Source organism: Orcinus orca, chromosome 10, assembly GCF_937001465.1.
Source record: "Orcinus orca chromosome 10, mOrcOrc1.1, whole genome shotgun sequence".
Taxonomy (NCBI): domain Eukaryota; kingdom Metazoa; phylum Chordata; class Mammalia; order Artiodactyla; family Delphinidae; genus Orcinus; species Orcinus orca.
Window position 1 is genome coordinate 79,454,395 of NC_064568.1, and position 20,180 is coordinate 79,474,574.

A 20,180-nucleotide genomic window follows, 5' to 3' on the forward strand; every position below is an offset into this window, starting at 1 on the left:
TTTGGTTGCTTATTCAGATCTATGTCATGCAGAACTTTTTTATATTGATATAATCATATTTCTCATATATTTTATTCCATGGCCTTTCATTTTTATTGTAATATTTTGAAAGTCCTTTTTTATCCCAAGATTATAAAATATTTCTCACATGTTACCTTCTAATTACTTTGTGGATCTATATTTTATGTTTAAATCTTTGATCCATCTGGACTTCTTGTTGTTGGATGTATGATATAGATCTAATTTTACTTGTTTTTTATCCCCGGATGGCCAGCCAGTTGTCCCAACATCTTTTATTGATAATCCATTTTCCCCTACTGTTATGAAAAGCAAGTTTCATCTTACACTAAATCTCCTTAAACAAATATACTTTTTTAATCGACTGATGACTTTGGTCCCCTAACAGTGTCTCTCCTTTACCCCACCACATAGCCATTTTTGTTTCTAGAGTGTGTATTATATCAGCCAAATAAGGCAGAACTCAGTATGCAAGAACCCAGATAGACAGAGGTCTTTACAGTTTAATATTAACTCCATGGTAACTGGTTTTTTTTTGCGGTACGCGGGCCTCTCACTGTTGTGGCCTCTCCCGTTGCGGAGCACAGGCTCCGGACGCGCAGGCTCAGCGGCCATGGCTCACGGGCCCAGCCGCTCCGCAGCATGTGGGATCTTCTCGGACCGGGGCACGAACCTGTGTCCCCTGCATCGGCAGGCGGACTCTCAACCACTGCGCCACCAGGGAAGCCCTGTTTTCTTTTTTATTGATATAAGCCACAGAATCCTTGTTTTGGAGGAAGGTGTATATTTCATTCCCACGTAATGCTTTCCCTTCACCTTAGGACAACCCTGGTTTGAGATGAGGTCAGGAGCTTCCAAAAAATGCAGATGCCCTGGCTCCAGAGATTGAATGACAGGGGGTGAAACCCTGGTGTGTGTGTGTGTGTGTGTGTGTGGAGTGTGTGTGTGTGTGTATGTACACATGCTTGTATACACACATATTAAACAAGCTCCCAGGTTATGGGAATAGCAAGGATTGAAAAACACTGTCTTCAAGCATAATCTATTTTACTAAATGGCTCCACTGATACAATGATATACTCAACGGGTTTTTTATATATTTCATTCTTTCTAGCAATTCTCTTTTGCTCTAGTTTTTCACTTACATTCTTTGGAAGGGGTGCCTCGCAAGATTATTGTTATAATTAACCAATAAAATATTTGAAAGCTTTTCCATTTAACAAATGTTTACTAAGTACCTATTACGAATTGGGCACTGTACTAAGCACAGAGTATGGAATGGGGAACAAAACTATCACTTTGAGGAACCAAGTGTTGGTATTTAAACAAAATCCTCGTTAAATAGGGAAACTACCACATTATAAGGCACTTACCTATAGTGTAGATTATATGATATATAGTGTTACAGAGCGCACTCCTTTTAGAATCTTTCTGGAAGCCTGTAACGGGTACATTAAACCTGTCCTTCAGCTCTAGGGTTTACTGAAGCTTGATATTTTTTTTATAACTTTTTAAATATCTCATCCAGATTTGAAAATACTCTCAAATTTGCTATCTAATAGGTGCTTCTCAGAATAATCCCAGAGAGAGATTTGAATGTGCTATTTTCCATACATGTAATTAAAATTGAAATCACAGATATGGGACTGGAATTTAACACATACGAATTGTTGCTTTCATTTAATAATATTGGGTATTACAATAAGAAGTTAAACCTGAATTCTTTCTAAGGCAATGAATTTAGTGACAGTTGGTGAGAACTGTCTAGCGAATAACAATGGAAAAGTATCCTTTAGTACAAATTAGTTTTAGATATTGATTTACAGTTGTCTAAAGTACATTTTCTTCTAAAATACAATAATTCTGAAAGGAGAAAAAGTCCTTAATGACCGGATAAAATGTTGAAATTAGGTGTGTTCATTTCTATTTTAAAAATGCATTTAGACCTGTTTCAGGTAAAATAATGTGGGAACTCGGGATCTCAGTAAAATGATCAATCCACTTTCCTCAGAAAACATGTTTTCCACTAACTTTCCATTTCTGGGCTTCACCAATAATTGCCATGTAAGTGTTTCCTAATATTTACCTTTAGTTTCTTACCTTTTGCTTTTGAGTGTGAAAAATGGATGCCCTGAAAAAGAGCAAAGTCTCTTTTTATGCTCTTCCCGTATTCTGTAACTTTGCTTGTGTTGGTTTTTTGAGAGAGAGGTCCTCAACATGAGTCATTAACTGCTGCTGTTACTATTGAAAAATGCTTAGTGTTTTCCCCTTTTTTGGAAGGGGGGTGTCACTACTTGGCATAGAGAGCCTAAAGCCTTGCACTTAGAATATTCTGTCCAAGCTCTCAAACTATCCCGCATGTATCCTACTTCTAAAACAGTAATTTTTGGAATGACATGAAGTACAATGGACGTATTTGCCAAAGTTACTGTGTTGCTTCAGTGGTGTAAAGAAGCAGAGGTGGGGTGGTCCTGGTTTGTCAGGTGGCACAGTGCATTGAAATAAAGGAAGAGTTTAAATCCTCTCTGGAAAACAACCACCACGGGGCATCCCACCTCATCGTGCACAGAAATGAGACAGCAGCTACCATGTTTGCTATATGGGATCTAGCCCTCCAGGGATCACTCTGTCACCCCAGATTACTGCACCTACTTGTTCACGTGGGTACTTCGTCTCCCCACAGAGACAGAGAAGCTCGTAGTTCTTTATTTTCACAAATCAGTCAAATCCCCTAGAGTCTTATTCACATGCTTTTCTGCTCCAAAGTTTTCTATTTTTCTTAAACCCGTTGACTCTAAGATATCTGTGGTACAGGATTGAACTGTAGATTTGTCATTGTTCCTGAATGTCATGTGTCTTTTAATCCATGGATCCATTAATTAATTCATTCTTGGGTCCTCACACACAAAGCTTTTGTGGCATGGTCTACACATTTTAACCACACATCAGAGTGTCTTCACTTGCCACTTCTTTTGATGTAGCATCGCTATACATCCAGTAACAATGTTACGTCGCAAGCAGGAGAAAGCAGTAAACAGAGCTAAGGGAAGGAAGGATCTGGCTGTCAGTGTAAATGTAAATAGCAGCTGTTCCATTCAAACTGTTTTTAAAACTACCACACGGTGAGAGGTTTGCCTAAAATGGGCCAGATCCTCAAGAATCAGGTTTTAACACAAAATTTAAGAGGCATGCTGCCATCCTCCTGTTTGCACTGTTTCACTTCTCCTACTATTGCACAAACAGTAGAGGGGAAAAAGTATATATATACACACATATATGTGTTGATATTATATATCAACACATATATTGATATATAATATCAATATAATGTCAGTGAACATGTACAGACTATAGATAATGCTTATGTAGTTGCAGTATAACTTATAAAGTGCTACTGAGGTGTTTCTGGATTTGTTGTTGTTGTGACTACTATCATTGATATGACTGTCACCTTCCTAGAAACAGGGACAATCTTTGGTGCCCTTTTATATCTGCCTTTACTCCTCCCTAGCACTTTGCCTTGAATGAAGTAGGTGCTCAATATATAGGTAGTGAGAGCTTGCTTTTTTAAAGTTTTAATGGTCAAGTAAGTATTGGCTTGATTGAGCTTTAAAAATACTGTTGTTTTCCAAACTGGAGTCCATGGCCAAATCTTGCCTTGCCAATAAGTCATTTTTACCCCATGTCTTTCAGATTTTGTGAAAGAACAAAAGTTATTTATCATTATACTGTACTTAGGAAGCACTGTATTTTTTATAAGGTACTGAAGAAGTACTATACATAGTACTAAAAGGTACTGAGGCTCACCATGAAGCCTGATAACGCTAGTACTGTAATTAGGCAGTATAATCTCTTTAGCAACATAATGTTGTGAAATTGATATAATTCAATTATTTCCCTTTCCAAAGTGTTCCCACTTCTTTGAAAATTTATGTGGACCTTTTGCCAGTGTTTTGATAGGCCTCCTGGAAAAGATATCTGAATATTTAGGATACATTGAGAATAGGTTGTAGGTTGGGCAGCAACAAAATGACATGCCCATAGAGCTTTTCCCCCAGGGCATTCATGTGTAAGATCTCAGATGTCCATTTGGTCTAATGGTCAGAGCCTCCAGGGGAATCCAAACTCCTGGATTGTGCTTCTGATTTTCCCCCTCAATTTCCCACATACCCCTGCCGGGTAAGTAGCTTCTGTTTCTCCATGTTTCTTAACCCCACCCCACCCCCAAAGCTCCTTTCCCTTGGATTATTTAGAATGAATAGGAAAAATGATTCACATGACCACAACCAGGAATGAGGCTTGAGGAAAGAGAAGGTGTTCCTCTTGTTGAATTTGGACATTAGTGAGAAACTGACTTTTATTGTCTGCCAAGGAAATTAGTGAGAAACTGACTTTTATTGTCTGCCAACAGGGGAGGCGTTACACTTGGCTAGAGATTTTGGCTACACTTGTGAAACAGAGTTTCCAGCCAAAGCAGTAGGAGAACATCTTGCCAGACAACATATGGAACAGAAAGAACAGACAGCAAGAAAAAAGATGATCCTAGCGACCAAGTAAGCAGAATGGGGAAGACTCTGTGTGCGTTCATCCTGTTTTGTTTTGTTTTTTTTTTTTTCATTTTCTTTGAATGAGGGAAACAGTTTAGAAAGCACCTGGTCTCTAAGGGGGGTCTCACACACCAGCAGCTAGATGTATTAAACAAGGACTTCCCCAACATTGCACCCATAGCAAGATTTGCACCGACACTGACAAAAGTTCTTAGAAAACCTCTTCGGAATAGTAGGAATGCCTAACATGTTTAGCAGATGTAGATTCCAGGCAAATATGCTGGTTGGTTGCTATGCAATTCGGTCTAAGCCACTCACTGTGCCTTAATAAATGAGGAGAAAGATCTTAAAACACTATAACTTCTCAGAGAATGTGAAACATTGAGGACCCAGATGCATGAGAGGTAACAGAGAGACCTCTGGGATCAAGGATTGGCATCAGTGCCCCCATTTTTTCTTGTATATAATTAAGCAAATAATCCCAGAACTGCCCCAGCCCCTGTAGTGATATTGTCGAAAAGAAAAGATAGAATGTGTGAGAAAGCTCCTGAAAATTGTAAAAAGTTCAATTAAAATGTGAATTAAAATAATGAGGGAAATGATGTGGAAAAGGGGAAGCTTTCATAAGATAACTTCAAACTCCCTCAAACTTGAAAGTTCTTTGATAATTAATGAAAGAACTACCATTTACTGTGTGAAAACCCAGCAGAACCTTAAGTACTACTCAAATCACGTTCAAATTTTTAGAAGAGGACTTCTAAAAACAGTACATGTTGGGACTCCATGCTTCCACTGCAGGGGTTGGGGGTTCGATCCCTGGTCGGGGAGCTAAGATCCCGCATGCTGCGCTGCATGGACAAAAAAAAATTTAGATGAAAATCTTTCAAGTGGTAGCTAATTCTTGCTCTCTTCTCTTTACTGAAACAAGTTATTGCTACAGATAAACCATTAATAATCTTATTTAATTTCCTAACTCTGTATTCAGATTTTAGAACTAAGAGTCCCAGGTGGTTAAATTATCATTTATACATTAGTTTCTTATTTGGGGAAAACTTGTAAAGAGAAAGTATGTGGTAGATCGTGTTAGAAACATTGCTTCTTAGAAACTGATTTTTTAAAATGACTTTACGATATGTTGGCTAAAATGTAAATGTCTCAAAATGCACAAAATCAAAAATAAATATTCCTCCTTCTACTACATCTAAAGTAACATGGATCTTCTTACAAATTTAAGGTTTTGTGTGGCATACCTACCACCCACCAGGCTTTTGCCCAGGAAACGTTAAGTCCATTATTTGGGGTTTGTGCTGCTTGTGGCTGTCACTGTTTGGGTTTCAGATATATTTATTCATTGCTCTTATGAGAGTACTAGATAATTCTCTCACCTTGCCCCAAAGAAAAGGGAAATGAAAGGTGGTGGCAAAAGAAGAGAAAAGACAAAACAAGGAGATAAAGGGGAAAGGAATAGCAGAAAGACAGAAGTAAGACTAAGAGTTAGAGAAAGAACATTATAAGGGATGTAACACTTGGATTTAAAATTTTGAGAGGAGCTTTGTGCTAGGGAAACTGCTGAACACTTGCTAGTAGAAAGACCTAAACCTAGATTTTTTGTGCAGTTTATCTCCCTGGTTGGGGGGGGCGGGGGGTGGTCTTCACTTCTACTTTGCTTCTACTTTTTCCCTCTTCCAAACAGTTTTTGACCCAGAGGGGTCTTCATATTTCAGTTTTACCAGAAGGAACTGAAAGTACATGTAGTTCGTTCGTTTGTATCCTTAATGTAATCTCAGGAGACTATAACAAATTATTACAGATCAGGAGAAATAGACAGTGCTTGCAGTTAGGTAGTATCTCCTAGGTGTTCCCAAAGCATATCATTCTAGCTGGTAGGATTTTACAAATTTCCCAACATGCATACCCATGTGATACCTCTGAATGATACTATTATCCCCAAATACTAATTATCCAAGAGAAAACACCTTCATGTTTCCTACCTCAAAATTACTCGGTTGTGGTTTTATCATGCATTTTCTAAGACTTTCACCCCCTGATCCAGAGAAATCCTTCTTGTCTTCCTTCCTCCAGATTCTAGAACTGTTCACTCCCACCATCCACAGCAAGGCCACCATTATATTTCCAAACACAAGCTCCCATTTTCTTGGGAATTCCCATCACTCTGTCTAAGTGTTTGGGAGTCAGTGCATTCAAACTGATGTTGAGATTTTGTTTTCACAGAAGTAAATGTTAGAAGAACTTGGGAGAAGTACTTTCATATTTGTCAAAGTTGTATGGAAACATCTATTTTATAGTAGTGGATTCAACTAGGGAGTAGTATTTCCCTTTTACATGGGATCTAAGTAATGTATATTATTTTAGGTGATATTTTGAACTTTGATTTCATGAAATATTTCAAGAACATGTAATTCTCTTTGATCCCTCTTCCCGTAGCTGGACATTTGCAGACCATTAAATGTCAAGCAAGAATTGAATTCACTAATTCCAATTACCTTACTTTAAGTAAGAGTGAATAGGCTATAAACATCTAGAAATTAGGAGACAGACTAAATGTTTTATTTTTGTGGTTATTTATATCCATTCCATCTTCTTATTAGATCATGTGAAACAAGAATTGAAGAATCGGAGACTATGCAGTCATAGCAAACATACTCAATACAAGTAGTCATCAATATAAGTAGACAAATTAAGGGGTGTGTGGGAATAAATGCCTTTCTGCAACATATTAATGGATCCAACATGTGTTCTGAGTAGTTTCTAAATTTTCCAATGGTAAAGCATTGGCTGTTTTCGATTAAAATGCTCAGTGTTGAAATTAATCTACCTGGATATTCATTACATTCTAATCAGTTCACCTTTCTTTGTTCACAGGACTGTGACAATTGTATCAAAAATATATACAAAATTCAAAATTCTTTAGATGAGAGATCCAATTGCTGATCCACATGGGCACAATGGCTTACATATTTCTTTTTTACCTCTATGAATAACAGATTCTGTTGTATTTAATTATATTGCCGAGTATACAATTGTAAGAAAGCCTCATTGATTAAGTGCTGTTACCCTCCTAATTCCTGTTTATTCCCAGTGCTTTGTTGATTAACCAAACATTTTCGTGTAATTAGATAATTATTTAAGGGGGGTAATAGAAACTGAGTTAGACAGTTTTTGAAATCTAAAAATGTACTGGACAAAACATTTATTTGATTTATGAAAAACACATTTAAACCTCTTCATTGAATTTAGAACTAAATATGATTAACACTTGATCTGCATTAGGGTAAAGCGGAATAGTTAGCGAGTTTTAATTTTTACCATAACATTAATAGTCAAAAGGAGAAACAGAACTTTAAATTCAGACATCAGCTAAAAAATTATATCCTTAAGGACATGACGTAAGTGATAAAGTTAGAATTTATGATTCATCGAAGATCATCTTGTGTTACGTAATTCATAATGTGACATTTTGTTTGGAGAAATAAGAGTATTTCTTACTGTAGCTTCATAAATAAAAATTTAAATAAGAATAAAACTAAGCATAAAAATAATAACTCTGTAACTGTCATAATGCGATGATGATAATTGCCTAAAGGAAATCTACAAAATTGTCATCTGTTTTTAAGTCTGGAGGCTGTCCAAAGTCAGTGAATTAAGCAGAAGAATCAAATGTCAGGGTTGAAAATTCTGAAACTTCTCCTGATACAGCTTCATGTGTGGAGTAGTTGAATTGCTTAGCATAAGTTAAATTTTTCCACACTTGCCTTTTCCTCATTTCTTCCTCAACTTTAAGTTTATTGTAACTTGCTCTGTTGTTTAAACAGTAAAGAAGTTGATTTGCCAACTTTAAATTAGTTTATTCAATTATCCGAGAAATTCCCATATCATAACACACGAACTAAAGCAATGTTTTAACCTCCATTTAAATTTTTAATACATTTTAATCTGATAGAAAATTAAGAGACCAGTCGTTAAACAACTCCAATATTCCTTTGTAATAATGCATCGTACTGATGACCTACCACGTAGTAATTCACATTGCTAGTCTGAAAAGTGATAGCAAGAGTCTGTATTTTAAAATTTAGTAAGACATTTTCTAAAAACAAAGATAACAATATATCTGACTATTAAATAACATAAAGCGCAACAGATAACGATGCCCCACCAAATGTCATCGTCTGATGCCAACAAATAATATCAACATTTAATTTAAGTTGCTACTCGTTAATTAAAAATAGGCAATACACCTGAAAGTCAGCCAACTGAGTCTAACTCAGAACAGAAAAAGTGAGAAGTTCAGATAAAATATTTTCAGTGGAAGTACACACATGCACTGTTAAAACATGCGTTTAGATGCTACATCTGAGACTCAACCAAACATTAACAGGTGGTGTGGAGGATCCTGTTTGATTTAGAGCAGGTAAAGACTTACCTGTTTGTTGTTTGGCTTTTCCTTTCCCTATGACCCTCTTTTACTTTCACTTCTGTTCAAAATGAGTAAGGCAAATTCTGTGAAATGATGATATTTGAACACTGGCATTAAAACTGAGACTCATTGCTTGTAAAAAAAAAAAAGTCTCACATGATCTCCAGAAGAATTTGATAAATATGGGGTACCTTATAATAAACAAGCCTCCTCTGATTTTAACTCAATGGTACGTTATTTGGGCTTCAAGACATTTTGTCACTTTGTAGTAGTTTTTTGCTTAATGACACAAATGCTTTGGAGAGGACTTTGTGGCTGGGCCCATGCAGTGGCTTTCACTTGGAATAATTTGACCCTTCTGTACTTGATTTTGGCTCCATAGGTAATTATAGTCAGGGCTACATTATTACATTTTGTGACCGCCCATTGCAAATCCAGACAGAAAACCTCATCACTATCATAGTATGCCTTGAATGTGGAGTGGTTTCACTTAGTCAATGGATTCTTTTGAGCAATTCCTCGGCAGTCTTTTACTTCACTCTTCAGCTTCTGCCTTAATCTAGTGTTTTGTTGTTAAAAAACACACACACACATGGTTCCTTCATATGTTTGCTTCTTCAGAATTATATCTTTTGGACTATGTATCACAAGGGCTTTACTGTTATCGAACAATCATGGTAATATGAAACCAATGAAACCAATGATCAGAAATCATAATCATTTAAATTAAGAAAAGCAGCAGAAAAATGCCCTTGCTGATACTTTTTTGCAAGAAACTGTCTTACGTGGAGCACAATGTAATCATTTTTCTGAGACAAAATGAGGCTAGTAGACTAAATTTGGGTGATTGTCTACTTCAAATATTAAAAACACAAATTTAGTCCAGAAGAGTCTGAATTATAATGAAATATTGGGGAAAGGGATTTCCCAAAGTCTACTTGAATCATGGCTCTGAAATAAGCCTACAGCTCGATTTAAACTTGTTTACAGACATGATACCCCACCTCCAGAATCACATTTTAATTTTTTTAAAGGAATTATTAATTGTGATCCTGTTTTATAGATTTTTCCCTTATACTGAGGTTAATCTATGAATATTCACCTTAAAAATGAACATTGGTTTTGTCAATGTTCCTGGACTGTTACTCACTTGAAAGTTTTCATGATCATCTTGAGAGCATGATCAACTTGAGAGCATAGTTGCTATTGTAACTCATTGTAACCTCATCTGTATGTTGTAGATGGAACTTCAGAGGTTGCTTTATGATATTTATCTAGTCCTCTTTTAAAAGAGAAAACAAGCCTTTGGAAAAATATCATGGGATGAAATTAAAGCCCCGTCTCAAGAGTTCAACTTTAATTTTGAATCTTTTATTTTAGACAAATTTGTAAAGAATTTCAAGACCTCTTGAGCCAAGATAGATCACCGCTGGGATCCTCCAGACCCACTCCAATTCTAGACCTTGACATCCAGAGACACTTAACACATTTCAGGTAAGAATCGTTTTTCAATTTGTTCAGACTCTCTTCTAAATTGTTAAAACCATCTTTATTAACCCAGACATGTGTGTAGTCCTATCACAGTTCCATTTAGAGATAAAACATATATAATATATATATATATATATATATATATGGTGACTGCCTGAAATTTTTGAAATTCCAAGCACCTAAGATCAAATTGTGAAAGTAGCTAAAGCATGAAGCACTTTGGATCAGAAAATTTGTAACTTTGTGTGATTTCAAAGAACCTGTGACTGTGAGCTCTATTATTTCAAACAATAGCACTTTTAGATCAGGATCCTGAAATCCTTTAAACAGTTCTTTACCTTGATTAGGTGAATCGTTGAATAGGCAGACGATGTGATAGAAACTAATGGGACATCCTAGACTGATTTTCCAGGAGTACGCTAATGATTTCTCTGCAGTTAGAAACTGCGCATGGTTCTTAAGTTAGACCACACAAGCATATTTTAAAGAACCCAGGATGTATTATTGAAAGTATATCTTAAATTTCATTTTCTGAAATTCTTTGGAAGAGAATAGACTATTTTTCTTGGTTAATTTATGCCCTGGTTGCAATGTGGAAACGAACATGATAATTTTTCAGGTGCCTTCCAAATGTTAAACTCTAGAATTCTAATGCCTACATGACATTTCTCATCAATAAAAATTTTTATTTATCCTCTTTTTATTATTATCATTTAGTTTAAAAAATCAATGCTAAGGAAAGACCAACACAATTAAATTTCAAAATGCTTTCAATACCTCTCAATGATTATAATGCTGTTATACAAAATAATGGATATTTAAGTAAGTTGGAATTTTATCTGCAACATCAGAGACTTTTAAATAAAATACTTAATTTTTCATCATGTCACAATACTCCTCAAGGTGTAATAGACACCTCTCTGAAGATTAAAGGGTTTGTCTTCTAAAAATGCACCAAATGTAGGATAAGTTCCCAGGACTTTTCTTCTACCATTCAGTTGGGTTAGTGAAGGTGAGTGTACTAAAACTGGGAGAAAGCGTAGTGCTCAAAAGTTAAGAGCAAAAGGCTTTGGAGTCAAGAGAACGGTCTTCAAATCCAGACCCTTAATACATCTGAGCTGGGTTATTTGGGGTAATGTATGTACTCTTCTCAAGCTTTTCTTTCCCTAGCTTTTAATGGAATAAGAACCGCTCCATTACATGGTGGTAGTGAGCTAAAATGAGAAAATGAATACAGAGTAAGCATTCAATAAATGATATACTGTTTACTGCACCACTGATCCAAGTTTTAAAAGTACAAACTGCTCTACTATATCTGTACAAATTTTTTCCACATTTTTATTTGTATACATACTTAAGAGATTAATAGTTTTTACAGAAGTTCAATTCACAGCTTAATAATTTTTATCCAAGTTCAATTCTGGATTTAAGGAGGTTTGTTGAGTTACAGATTTACTCCAAGAAGGAACTTACTGTTGGAATACAGAGAACTGGGGCTCTCTGTCATGTCTGCTAGGTCATTTCCAATCACAGAGGTCATAGCCTTTATTGGACAGTGAGCTGTCCTTTTTCAAGGCTCAAAACAGACTACGGCATCAATGGGTAAATTGGATATCAGCTACAGTGTAAAATAAATAGGCAAACGATTTGTCTGTTTAGCGTACGCACAATCTGCTAATTTGTTGATACCTGAGTCATCTGCCAACTTAATGCCACAGAACTCTTTAGGGAAAACTTTCATTTCTAAACTTGAGCTGAATGTTTCCTACATGTGCTTTATATGCTCTTTGGTTCCTCCCCATGCAAAATATAGTAACAAGCTAGTCTAGAATTACCCAGAGAGGCTAGTCTGATGTTTCCTAGAGAAAAGCTAAATATATGGTAAATTGTTCCTCCTCATTCTCCGTAAAAAAGAGAGATTACATTTTGGGTATAAAGCTCTCGAGAAGATATATGCCTGCAGATTCTCAGTCACAACAATTTGAAATGTACAGCCATATCTTAACACATTTAACATTACATGGTATATCTACTTATAAATGTATCACCTATAAAACTTTGGTATTATTATTGATGTGTTGAGTAGTTAGCTATCAGAAAGTTACGACTCCCATTTATTATGCTTTTGTAATGTTTGTCAGATTTTTTCATATATTTTGCTTTAACTACATTCTGATTATTTATTTAGATGAAATCTTCTGGATTTCACAATGGCGGGTAGTATGACGTTAAAAATCACTTAACCAAAATTCACTTTACGGCAAATTTCCTTAATTATATCTTTTTTAAAAATTGTGGTTAAAAAAACACAACAGCATTTACCATCTTAATCACTTCTAAGCGTACAGTTCAGTAATGTTAAGTATATTCACATTGTTGGGCAACCAGTCTCCAGGATTTTTTTCGTTTTGCAAATCTGAAACTCTATAGCCATTAAACAACAAATTTCCCCTTCCCCCCAGCCCTTGGCAACCACCATTCTACTTTCTGTCCCTATGAATTTGACTAAATACTTCAAATAAGTAAACTCATACAGTATTTGTCTTTTTGTGATTGACTTAGTTCACTTAGCATAATGTTTTCAAGGTTCATCTATGTTGTAGCACATGCTAAATTTCCTTTCCTCTAAGACTGAATAATACTCTATTGTACATGTATACCACATTTCGCTTATCCAGTCATCCATTAGTGGAGACTTGGGTTGCTTCTGCCTCTTGGCTGTTGTGAATAGTGCTGCTCTGAACATGGGTGTGCAAATATCTTTTGAAGATCCTGCTTTCAATTTTTTTGGATATATGTCCATAAGTAGCATCACTATGTCTATGGTCATTCTATTTTTAATTTTTGAGAAAATGTCATATTGTTTTCCAATGTGCCTGCACCATTTTACATTCCCACCAACAGGGCACAGGGTTCTAATACCTCTACCTCTTGTTATTTACTGTTGTGATTTTATTTGCGGGGCAGATAGTAGCTATCCTAATGAGTGTGAGGTGATATCTCATTGAAGTTTTGATTTGCATTTCCGTAATGATTATGATGTTAAGCATCTTTTAATATGCTTGTTGGCCATTTCTATGGCATCTTAGAAGAGCTCTTTATTCACATCCTTTGCCCATTTGTAAATCTGGTTATTTGCTTTTTGTTGTTGAGTTGTAGGAGTTCTTTATATATTCTGGATATTAACCCCATATTAGATATACAATTTGTAAATATCTTCTCCCACTCTGTAGGTTGACTTTTTATTCTGTTGTGTTCTTTGATGCACAGAGGTTTTTGATATAGTTCAATTTGCCTATTTTTATTTTTGTTGCCTGTGTTTTTGATGTTATATCCAGGAAATCCTTGCCATATCTAGTGTCATGAAGCTTTCCCCCAACTGTGTTTTCTTCTAAGAGTTTTAGAGTTTTAGGTCTTATGTTTAGATCTTTGATCCATTTTGAGTTAATTTTTGTATATGGTGTAAGATGTGTCCAACTTTATTTTTTTTGCATGTCTTAAACAATATTCTTTTAAACAAAAGTTTTAAACATGGTTGACATTTCCAATTAAAATCCAAGTTTAAGTCTCCTGATGTAAACCGAATTTAAGTGTGTGTTTCTTTTGGTTTTTACTGTGTATTTATTAAAAGTAGCCTCAATAAAATATCTCAGTAGGACTGTAAAATCAGCTTGCTGCCTGACCTTGGAAAAATACCTCACACTTTAGAAGTGTAGCTTTTAAACCTGGGTTCATAGTGGGATTTCCCTTAGAGCTTTTTAAAAGTCTTGAGGCCAAAAAAAAAGCCAAAAAAAGAAGACAAAAGGGAATTCCCTGGCTGTCCAGTGGCTAGGATTCTGTGATTTCACTGCCGAGGACACGGGTTCGATCCCTGGTTGGGGGACTAAGATCCTGCAAGCTGCATGGCGTTGCCAAAAAAAAAAAATCTTGAGGCCTGAAGTACACTTTTAAAGATCTAATTCAATAGGTCAAGTCTAGGATTGGACTCAGGCATCTGTATAATTTGCAAAATCTGAAGTTGATTCTGATAATTAGACAGCTTTAAGTCTAGACAGCTCACAGTCCTAGGATATTCCAAGACTATTAGCTTCTTTTCCCTTGGAAGGAAAACATTTCTAATTCTTTTTTTTTTTTTGCGGTACGCGGGGCTCTCAGTGTTGTGGCCTCTCCCGTTGCGGAGCACAGGCTCCGGACGCGCACGCTCAGCGGCCATGGCTCACGGGCCCAGCCGCTCCGCGGCATGTGGGATCTTCCCGGACCACGGCACGAACCTGTGTCCCCTGCATCGGCAGGCGGACTCTCAACCACTGCGCCACCAGGGAAACCTCTAATTCATTTTCAAAGTGACATTGAGAATTATGTAAAGTTCTGTCTTATACTCTAATGAATTAAAGAGATTCTACATCTATTATCCTGCTAATAATCTGGGTAACAATGTGTTAGCATGGAAGGTGTCTCTTTCATAATTTCCTACTGACGGTGGTAACTTTAACTTGATAGAAGCATCAGCTCAAGAGAAAAATGTGTTAGAAAGGAAACATATCACATCTGATGTTGCAAACAGTCCATTAGCAGAGTCTGATTTTCCACTGTTTTTGCTGAGTGCTGTCTGGGAAAGAAGTAAGGAGAGAGAGTGACTGGATAAGCATAGAGACGACTGTGATTAGTAGCATCAACTTGTGCTACTATTTTATTTCGTCAGAATCTCCTTCCCAGTGCAGACCACTTGAATTACATCTTCCAGGGTGGCTGATTTGGTACCTGGAGAACCATGGCTTACTTTCAGCAGATTGAATATGTCTAGGTAGAGCTAGGGAATGATCTGGCCTTGTAAAGCCCAGATAACTACTTCCAGTTTTCTGTGGTAACTGACATATCAGGGTGCTCTGGGAAACGGTGGGGAGAGTAGTGACCCTTCTCGTGACTGACTCACAGCCTGGAAAGCTGCTCGTTTCTATCAAAATGACAGGAGGCAGGTTTATCCATTATTTATAATTTACTGAGTACCATCCAAAGTGTATATTGCTTTAGAGACCAGAGCAGACACCACAGCATCTACTGGAAAGGGGAAGACGATTGACTGAAATCTGCGGAAGTCCCCACAGACATAGTTCCCCGGAATGGTGATGACAATTAGACCAAGGTGGCGTGGGACTTCACGGACAGAACAGACTCAGCTCAGATGAAACCAGAGCCCTAATTTTCTGAAATGTTAGGAATTCCCTTCTTTGAGATCTCAAGAAATCTTAATAACTTTGCCCTTCTTTGTGTCTTATGTTCTCATAATATCCTTGAATCTAAAGTCAAGCAAAAGCACGTTGAACAACGTAAGTAAGGGGAGGAAGCTAGACTATTTTTAACGCTCAGTTCAGAGAAGACAACCTGTTGGGAAAATGAGGTTGTTTTCTTTCTCAACACCCACCTTGGGAGCGTGATATTTTACTGTTTCTTGTATTTTACTGTGCGAAGGGCAGGTGGTGCAAAGATGGCCACAGGATTGTCCCATCTTTAAGTACTTCTGAAGTGGAAGACAGTTACATACAAAGACTTAAAATATAACATAGAGAGATTATAAGAGTGTTAAGTAGAGTGCAGGTAATTACCTGGGATAATTGGGAAAGGATTCCCCCCCCCCTTTTTTTTACTGTAAATATTTTTTTATTGAAATATAGTTGATTTACAATACCGTGTCAGTTTCAGGTGTACAGCACAGTGATTCAGTTTTACATACATATGTATCTTTTTTTTTTTCAGATTCTTTTCCCTTATAGGTTACTGCAAAATATTGAGTAGAGTTCCCTGTGTTATACAGTAGGTCCTTGTAGGATTTCCTCTGTCTATCCACAGTACTTAGCACACAGTATGTGCCCAATACCTATATGTTACTAAGTGTAGAATACGATACTAACTCTGTTTTGTCTTGGATATATTCTCCTCTGGTTCATTCCCAGGGCCTTGGTGTTTTCTTTGGACCATGGGCTGGGGATTCAATGTGCTTAAATTCTTCTATTTGAGTCACAAAGTATACTGACATCACATCGTCTTAGAAATAGACCCTCCTACAACTCCCATAACTCTTTGGAAATAAGCAATGCATAGGCTGTCCCCGATGTCTGTGTTTGCTGGTGATTACATTCTCCTCATTGATTCTCAGTGTTGGAAGGCCCCTTAAGTTCCCCACTCTCCTCCAACATTTGAATCTTCCCTCCAACATCCCTGTCAAGTTGTCACCCATCCCAGGCTCGATAACTTCCAGTGATAGGCTGCTCTTTTCATGCCTCGGCATCCCTTCTATCTCTGACAACTCTATTAGCAATGCCTTCCCTCCGTTGGGCCAAGATCTGTCTCCCTAACATTCCCACTCCTTGGGGGCCCTATAGAGTCAGTTTAATCCTGTTTCCCTCCCGGTTTCTAGAGGCAGCGCTCATGTCTCTCTGAATTTTCTCTTCCTGGGCTGTTCATCCCCCTTCTCTTTGTGTTCTACGTATGACATGCATTCCAGTCAACTCAACTAGAATCTTCTGAGTGCTATGTGCTTGACAACACACTGAAGATAGGATGTGTGTCTCTATTTAAATGTGGACACGTCTTCTCCAAGGAGCCTAAGATGTGTATAGTTTTTGGTTTTTGTTTTTATTTTTTCATTTTCTTGGGATGGGAAAATGGTGGGGAAGGTAACCAGGAGTGGAGGATTTTATTAATCTTGTGAAAGCATTTTTAGTGTCAGAAGAGAAATAAAGAAATTTCAATTAAATCTCTAATCCCAGAAGAAAACATCGTAAAATAAATTACATGCCTAGGCTTAGATTTAAGAAACAGAATTATTGACCCCTTCAGGATGTTCTGCCAGTTCAAGGGGACTTCGAAGACCATTTTATTTAAGAATGTTGGAAATAATAGGCCTGAATTGTGAAGGAAAAAAAATCCTGTGTTTTCCACACTGAAGCTCCTTTATGTAAGGCTGAAATTAAACTTTAAAACTTTAACCTAGACTCCAAAAGTGCACTTACATTCTCAACTTCAAAGAAAAACATACCTGTAAGTGGTCCTATTCACTGCTTAAATAAAAAAGGACAGCCTGTATTTACATAAGAGAAAAAAACCTCTTTCCCTTGAAGTAAAACTTTCAATAGAAAAAAAAGTAGACTATAAAATAAAACAGGCAACAGTTTTCACTTCCTTAGCAGCTAAGTGGGACCATGATGCCTTTCTTGCATGAATCTACATTAAATTACTTACCTTTACTTAACGTTAAGCAAGAAATTAAAGTGTAAATCAGTTGCCAGTATTTATTGTCCTTCACAAAGTGCGTGGCCCCAAACCAAATGCTGCAGGAGATACGAACATAAAAACATCTATTGCAGGTGATTTGATGACATTTTAATGGATTTTTAGGTTCAGCACATAGGAGACTGGTAATTCAAACAAGAGAAACCAGAAGCTACTGTTTCTAATAAAAATTTGCAAACATTGTCCCCTAACCATTACATGTGAATAATTTGGTAAATTTGTATTTAAATAATTTCTATCTTTGTTGATCTGTGGGTTGGGGGAGAGACAGCACGAAATCATGGGAAATACTCAGAATGGATGTCAGGGCGTCTAGCTCAGTCTCCTCTCGGTTTCCGGCTGGAAGTGTGGATTTAGAGCAGACATTTACCAGTCTGGCCTCTGCAGGTTCATCTGTAACTTGACAACAGTTAAGCTGGATGATCTTGAAGGCTCCTTCTAAGCTTCTTTATTACATTCTCCATTTACTGCTCAATCAGTCATTTATGCTGTGTTTCCATGTGATCTCACTTCCTCTCTTTATGTTTTAGCAACTTGTTCATTTAAAAAAGTCAACAGCTGATGGAAACTATATATTTGGTGGTGAGCACACTGTTGTATATACAGAAGTAGAAATATAATGTGCACGTGAAACTTACATAATGTTATAAACCAAGGTTACTTCAATAAAAAAATTTCCCCAGAAGTCAACAGTTGACTAAATTCATCTAAGAGAGCACAAGTCCTCAGCTTAGCATTTTCCTTCCCCTATTCTACAAAGAAAATATGAATTGTCTGATAGGGAGAAATATAAGGACATGGTTAATTTATCCCCAAAAGCTCTATTTCCATATGTAAAAAATAGGGTGGAGATATCAAAAAAAATGTCTTTACCTTCAAAAAATTGACTTGGATGTGATTGACTTTGGTCTCTCCTAATGTGTGTGCAATGATTATACCCTTAGCTTCCTTTGCTAATGAGATGGAGTGAAGTAAAATGGAATCACAAGGACTCAATCCCTTTGGGACCTCAGAGTAAGTGGCTGAGAAAAACAGGAGAAACGTGACCTTAGAGTGATGGATAGGCAATCACGTCTCCCAACCTGGCAGAGGTTCAGGACAGTCATAAATGCACTTCTCCAAAGTGAGTTTCACAGTCCCATGAGCTGCTCCTTGAAAGTGTGTCATGGTCAAGTGTTTTTTTGGGCTCAAGAAACCCTGACTACCATACTCCTCTAGAGGTACGCCAACGCAATTGGCATGTTATAAGCTCCCCAAACTGTTTTTGAATGGAAGGAATGCTTAGCTTCCTGTCTCCAAAACTTGATCACAGAAACTGTTTTTTTCTCAGAATACCTATTAACATTCCATGGAACTAAGGCTCTGCAGAAGTTCTTGGGGCAAATGCTGGAAAAGTTCATCTTCCTCTTTTACCCAGGGAGGTTAGCCAACCCGGTATTTAGGTGTCATTTCTTGGCTCTAAGGGAACATGCCTAACTCCCTAGCTACATTTAAACTATTCAGTACTGTTTCTAAAATACTGATGTTTTGGACCCATCCCAAACCAATTAAATCAGGATCTCTGGGGTGGGACCCGCACGTTGGCATTTTTTTAAATAAACTCCCTGGGAGATTCTTGCATGTATCTAGGGTTGAGAACCACCAGCTAAAGAAACCATAGAACATTTGTGGGTGCTGACAAGGCCTTGCTAACAAGTGGGTTGCTACTCACTACCAGAGAACCATATACCTTAATTATGCACCTCAATTAAACTCCATTTTAAAAGCCCTGGGGGCTAGGGGATAATATAATTTATGTAGAAAATAAGCACAATCAGTCAGTTTCCTTTTTCTCTGCTTCCTCAACCAGTTTGGCTAGAAAGGATAGATGCCATCAAGTTCTGGGTGCTTAAGACCCAGCTGCTTTCCTCAGGCTGAGGTCTCTTCCCATGACCTATATTCAGGAGTTGTGCCACTTCGGAGAGATGAAGCATCTTCCCTTCATGGTTGTGAAAAGAACTAAGGTTTTGCAGAGAAGCCCCACAATCCTTTGCTGGTGTTCTCCAGGGTCTGTCTCCCAGCCTCCTGCCCTCGTGGCTGTTCTCATGAGTGGAAGAAGGCATTTTTCCATCTGCCACCTAAAAGAGTAGTGAGGAGTACAGACTGAGCCTCAGGCTACAGTTGGACCTAAACCTGCAGTCTCTGAGTAATCCAGGAGAGAAGGAAAAGGAGGCTTGTCTTCCCTTTAAATCTTGCTGCCTGCATGCCTCCCAGAGGCTGGAAAGCAGAACTGAGGTTGATAACAGTGGCATCTCTATGCTATTCGGAAAATCAAAGGTACATGAGACCAAACACCCACTGGAATGATGCAACATAACAAAATAATAGGAACAATAGCCCAAACTATTTCAGCCTTTACA

General features: G+C 37.3%; 1 protein-coding gene across 1 annotated transcript in view; it reads left to right on the plus strand.

Annotated features, from left to right (window-relative positions):
* TFAP2D (transcription factor AP-2 delta) overlaps positions 1-20,180 on the plus strand; it is a 54,872-nt gene that overhangs the window by 25,108 nt on the left and 9,584 nt on the right. Inside the window, exons 6-7 of the mRNA XM_004267496.2 lie at positions 4,430-4,571; positions 10,381-10,494. Of these exons, the coding sequence (XP_004267544.1) occupies positions 4,430-4,571; positions 10,381-10,494 (256 nt within the window). The remainder of the gene's footprint in view (positions 1-4,429; positions 4,572-10,380; positions 10,495-20,180) is intronic.